At 33.6% G+C, this 6,000-nt stretch overlaps 1 protein-coding gene across 1 annotated transcript in view; it reads right to left on the reverse strand.

Annotated features, from left to right (window-relative positions):
• The window catches only part of LOC100917109 (doublecortin domain-containing protein 1), a 73,601-nt gene extending 67,966 nt beyond the window's left edge, over positions 1 to 5,635 (reverse strand). The window contains 1 exon segment of the mRNA XM_031943566.1: positions 5,540 to 5,635. Coding sequence (XP_031799426.1) covers positions 5,540 to 5,635 — 96 coding nt within the window.
• Between the last annotated feature and the right edge of the window lie 365 nt (positions 5,636 to 6,000).

Here is a 6,000-nt window from a genome sequence, read left to right on the forward strand (position 1 = left end):
TCATATAGACAAAAATGAAGTCACTGTTCTCAGTATAAAAAACAAATTTGCTACAATTGGAGATAAATTAAAAAGCTTTAGAGAACTTTTGGCATTTCTTAAGGAAAGTCTATCCATACCTTGTTAAACAAGTTATAGAAGCTTTCATTCCATTTGAACAATATATATTTGTTCCTAATAAATTCAACTGGCTATTTTTTGAGGTCATTTATCAACCAATCACACAATACTTCAACTTTTTAAAACAAAAACCCTTGCACTCCAACTGAATTTACCATTTATTGCCAGCTTACAATAGACAATTCTTTTCTCTAAGTATTCACTCATGATATTCCCTTACTGTCAATTAATCAACATGTATTAAGTGCTTAATATGTAGTAAGAAGTGTGCTAAACTCTAGAATACTTTGCTTCTTCACCAATTCATTACCTTCTGTAAGGTAGGTACATGTGTGTCTCTGTTTATGTCTGTGTCTCTATCTATGCCTATGTCTATCTCTCTTTCACTGTGTATGTATACACATATATAACATATGTTCTTTTATATATGTGTATATATACATTATATATACATATATTCCATAGTTAATATAAAGACTTCCAGGAGGACTTTATTAATCTCCTCTGATTATCATTTTTACATATACATCTACATGCATAGTTGTGTGTATGTGAATATGAATATATAGCTACACATACATTTTTGCTATCTATATTCTAGCAAGACCTAGAAAACCATTGCCTCTGCAAAACTAAAGCTAGGCATTGAACAGGGAGAAAAGAAGAGGTGCAAGTTGGGTATAACCAGACTACAACTTATCATTTAAAAGATTAGGTGTAAAGGATGTCATCTAAGAATTTTATGACAAAAAGAGAAGCTGGATTAATCACAGGGTGTGAGATATTGGGAGGATGGGCAAGATGTTTCCTTGGTACATTTGCATATTGGGAAAAAGGAAGGACAGCCTCTAGAATGCAGGGTGGACCTTGTATACAAACTCTTGGGAGCACCTGGAGGAGTCTCACAAAATGGAGAAGCATTGTTACATTGTGATCTGTGTCACCGTTGGGAACTCTTGATGAGATTACAGATTCACTTGAAGACTAGGTAGCAGACAGCATCAGTTGCATGCCAATTAATTCAGCCATTTTGTCTGGCTGAGCCATGAAGCTCTCTCAGCTCTCAGGTTGAGCCAAGGAACATTACATAAATGAAGCAAATCACCCATTTAATGGGCAAAGGACACATGCACGAACAACAATGACATTTCTATTGATGTAGTTGCACCTCAGAACTCCCATCCTTCAACCTCTGAGATAACCAATGTCACAGCTGTCATAATAGCAAGAGGAAACCAGGAAATTCACCTGCATGATTTGAGGACAATCACCCTAGCAACCCAGGTGGAAATTATCAGTGGGAGGTGTGACTCTGCAGGAACACACCAATTAATAGTAGCATCAGGGAGTTATTGAATCAGGATCAAGTATTAAAGTTAGATCAGTCATAGCAAGAAAACCAAACACTGTAACGCATGTGAACAATCTCCAAAATATAACATTGACAAGTCACAAAATGTGAGCTTTTGGAGAGCAAGGATTGTCTTCCTTTTATATTTATGTCATCTGAGTATAACACAGTGTTTTGCACACAGAGTAATAAAAATAATAATAATAATATTATATAACATTATATAATTATTATAACAATTATATTATCATAATATAATTATATCACAAGTATAATAATTTTATATAATTAAAATTATTACTTTGTTTATTCACTTATTCAAGTTATACAAAAATTCAAAACTTCAAAAATTACATACTAATCATAGATCCTCTGGTCCAACTGATGGCACAACCACTAACATAAATGTATTTAATGTGCACTAGCTTATACTACAAAGCATTTTGCATATATTATTTGTTCTTGAAGAATATTATATTCATATGTTTTATCTCCTCAACTTGTCAGGAGGTAAAAATTTGTAGCTTTTGTGCCTCTTACATGGGCTCATAGTCTTCATAACCACACATCATCACCAATGATAACAATAATTTTATGATTAATTTTTCCCTTATGTGTCTTGCCAATAACAAGGTACAATCTTTATCTGCAAAGAATAAAGGACAAAAAAGCTAAACCCAGCAGTTATTCCTGCCTACCACTAACAGCAGAGGGAAAAATTTATTTCTGAAATCAGAAGAAATATATTAAAATATTGAAATCTCAAATTTAATTAGAATAAGAATTCTGATTATTAACATATGGAATTAATTTTGTACTAAGTTAAGCTTTGTACTGATTTTTCAATAGAAGTTCTTGAGTAATCAGGAAAATTTTAGGCACAATATATTTCAACATAAGCATAAACTAAAATGGGACTTTTTTATGTGTAACAAAAAGTAATCCAATCAAATTTGTTTTTTTTTAATGTGACAAATGTGCATTAGCCAACAATTCTATTAGTATGTGAGGATGAGGCTACTTTGACAGACTATGGTTCAATAATAAATATGCAGGTCTAAGTTATCACACAGTTTGGATGTGAATTCAACAGCATGATAATGACAGTTGCCAAGGATTTGTACTTGCTGTCGCTTAGTATCGGTGTTGCCTGTCAAATTGTCTCTTTTTCTTATACAGAAGCCATAGAATTTTTATGGATAGCAATTACTTACAATATACAAAGAAGTACATCAAACTTAACAACCACTCTTTAGCCCTTCACTATTTGGTAGTCTCTTTGTTATATCTAGTCATCCATTTTCACCTAAATTATTTATTTATACTCTATATTTGACAAGCACAGATTTCTTGCTTTATATTCCTATGGTACTTATACCTTCCTGAAGAGATACCATGATTTATTTTAATATGATTATATTTTAAACTTATCTTTATCTTATTACTGTTTTAATAGTAATTAAGCTTTTTGTTAGAATAAATACAACTAAGATAATATAAATTCAAGGGAATGCAAACATAGCAATATATTGCATTCTGATAGGCTAAAATACCATAATACTAAAGATAAAAGAGTTAACCATGCAAACATTTCATATAAGATTTTTTTAAAATTAATTCTCTGGTGCACATAAGGCACAGAGATTTTATTAATATTCTTGTATCCTTACTTTATTAGAAAGAATAAGTCCCAAAGACACAAATGACTTTTGGTAATGGACACATATTACAAGGTCCTTAAAGGACCTTGTAAGAAGAGAATTAAACAAAGCAAAAGGGCAATACATTAACATCTGGCACCACCCCAGCTCATTTCTAGGGATACAGTTTTGATTTGGGATAGACTCAATGGGAAGATCATGTCTCAGGATATTTGTTTCTACCATCTGCTTCCTGAACCTAAGGCAATTGATTTTTTTACTTTACTGTTTAGCCAGTTCTAGGGCAGCTAGATAGTTCAGTGGATAGAGCTGGGGCTGTGGAGCCAGGATGACCTGAGTTCAAATCTGGCCTCATACAGTGACTTAGCTATGGTTCAATGGATAGAGTGAGGGAAGGGGGAGAAGGAGCATCATAAAATGACTAGCTGTAGTTCAGTGGAGACAACTGGAGATTTGGAGTAAGGAAAACTGAAGTTCAAATCTGGCCTCATGCACTTACTAGTTATAGTTTAGTGAATAGAGCTGGGGGAGGGAGGTCATACACTGACTAGCTGGCTGTACTAGTCAGTACAGAGCTGGGGGTTTGGAGTCAGGAAGACCTGAGTTCAAATGTGACCTCATATACTTAATGGCTGTAGTTTAGTGAATAGAGCTTGGAGCTTGGAATCATACATTAACTACCTGTGGGACACTGAGCAAGTAATTTCACCCTGTTTGTCCCAGTTCCTCATCTATAAAAATAGCTGGAGAAGGAAGGAAATGGTAAATTATTCCAGTACCTTTGCCAAGATATTTGACCCCTGATAAGGAGGTGGAAGTGGCATAAATAAGAAGACATGACTGAAATGACTGAATAATAACATGACAAGAAGAGCCATTTTCATTTCTAAAATACTTTAACATTCATAAATTGGGAGGCAGAGAGTTTGGAAATAAGCAGCATCTGCTAGAACACATTAGGGATGAGTGCTAGTAGTTTTGAGGCAGCCAGCTGCTATAGTAGTTGGAATGCTGGGTATTGAGTCTTCTCATCTTCCTAGGTTCAAAGAGAGCCTCCAAAACTTACTAGCTATATGATGCTGGAAAGACATTTTATCCTAAAATTCCTCATCTGTAAAATGAACTGGAGAAGGAAATGGCAAAGTACTCTAGTATCTCTGCCAAGAAAATCCCACATGGGGTCATGTAGAGTCAGTCTGTCAAACCTGTACTGTTTCAGGGCTGCTTTGACTTGATTGACCAAAGTATATCTCATGGCTTGGCTTAGTTTGTGGGTGAATATTCTCCCTTTTTTAAATTTTACTGATAAATTGTCTTTTGAAAGATGATACAGATCCCAACTGAGTATGCTCCCAACTGAGTCCATCAATTTTTAATTGTTTAGTGGCTAAGCTTGCTTATAAAATTGATTTTTGAAAATGTTTCTTATGAAGGTATCTTTTAAGAACTTAAGAATTTTATAATCAATTGTATAACATGGGAGACACTGGCACAGGACCACCCAGCATGGCGTGCCCTCATCAGAGAAGGTGCTGTGCTCTATGAGCAAAGCAGAATTGGTATAGCCCAGAAGAAATGAGAGGTGTGCAAAATTAGAGAAGCTACCTCAAATGTACAGATGGACTATTTGGGTCTGTGCTGTGGCAGAGCATTCTGAGCTCAATGGTCTCAAGAGCCACAATCAGATACATTATAACTTGAGTCTAACATAGTGATGTCATTTTGGTCCTCTTTGAGAACAAAGGACAACAACCAAGCAGTTAAGCTATTAAAGGTTTTGTTTCATTTAAACAATTTAAATTTAAGGCACTGTCCCAGGTGCTGGAGAGACAAAGACAAAAATAAAATTATCCTTGCCCTTAAGGAGTATAAACATGACCTGCTAGATATAGAAGCCATATGGAACCAAAACTAGAGTATAAGGAGTAACTTGCAAGGATTGTTTTTCTTCCTTTCATTTTTTTTTTTTTTGCCTAGTCAAATGTTAAATATAAAAGGTACAAATTTCTCAGCACATGATATAAAGTTGATAAAATTGATATGAAATTTTCATTCAATGATTAAAATGGATGTGAGGGAAGCTGTTCATCTGATTAAATATTAAGATATAAACTCTCTCAATATGAACATGAAGCAAAAACATGAAATAAGCAGTGGAATGTTTACTAATATTGCTTTCTTTGTAGCATTTGATCTGTTATTTTTTCTCCAGTAATTATTTAAGGAAAAAATTCAATGCAATTAAGTTATGTCATGATTTTAAAAATAAGTAATTAAAAGAACTATAATAATAATACTATTTAAATCCTTTAACTCTGTGACCTCAATGATGTGTATATTTTAGTGTATTTTTAAAATTTTCTTCCACTGACAAACTTTTAAAAATTAATTTACCCTTCCCACCTACCTTCCCACCTCCAAAATTAGCAACAAAATCCCTGAAAAATAAAGCTCTCAATACATAGTTAAATGCTCGAACAGAAGAAAACCTCCTATTAGCCATGACTGGAAACAAATGTTTCATTCTGCATTTTTAGTTTATCCTCTCTGTCAGGAGGTAAGTAGTATATTTTATTTTTATTCTTTTGGATTTGTGGTATATCACTGTACTTATTAGAATGCTAAAGGTTCCAAAATAGTTTTTCCATATAATGTTATCATATAAATTGTTCTATTTATACACACTTTGAACTGCATCAGTCCATTTCTAGTGGCACAATAACATAGCATTACATTCATATATCACACTTTATTTAGCCATTTCCTAACAGGCATAATTCCCATTTAGATTCCAATTCTTAGCTACCATGAAAAGACGTGCTACAAATATTTCTAACCTATACATCTTTTCCCTCTTCCTTTGATTTC

This window comes from Sarcophilus harrisii, chromosome 6 (genome assembly GCF_902635505.1).
Source record: "Sarcophilus harrisii chromosome 6, mSarHar1.11, whole genome shotgun sequence".
Classification (NCBI taxonomy): domain Eukaryota; kingdom Metazoa; phylum Chordata; class Mammalia; order Dasyuromorphia; family Dasyuridae; genus Sarcophilus; species Sarcophilus harrisii.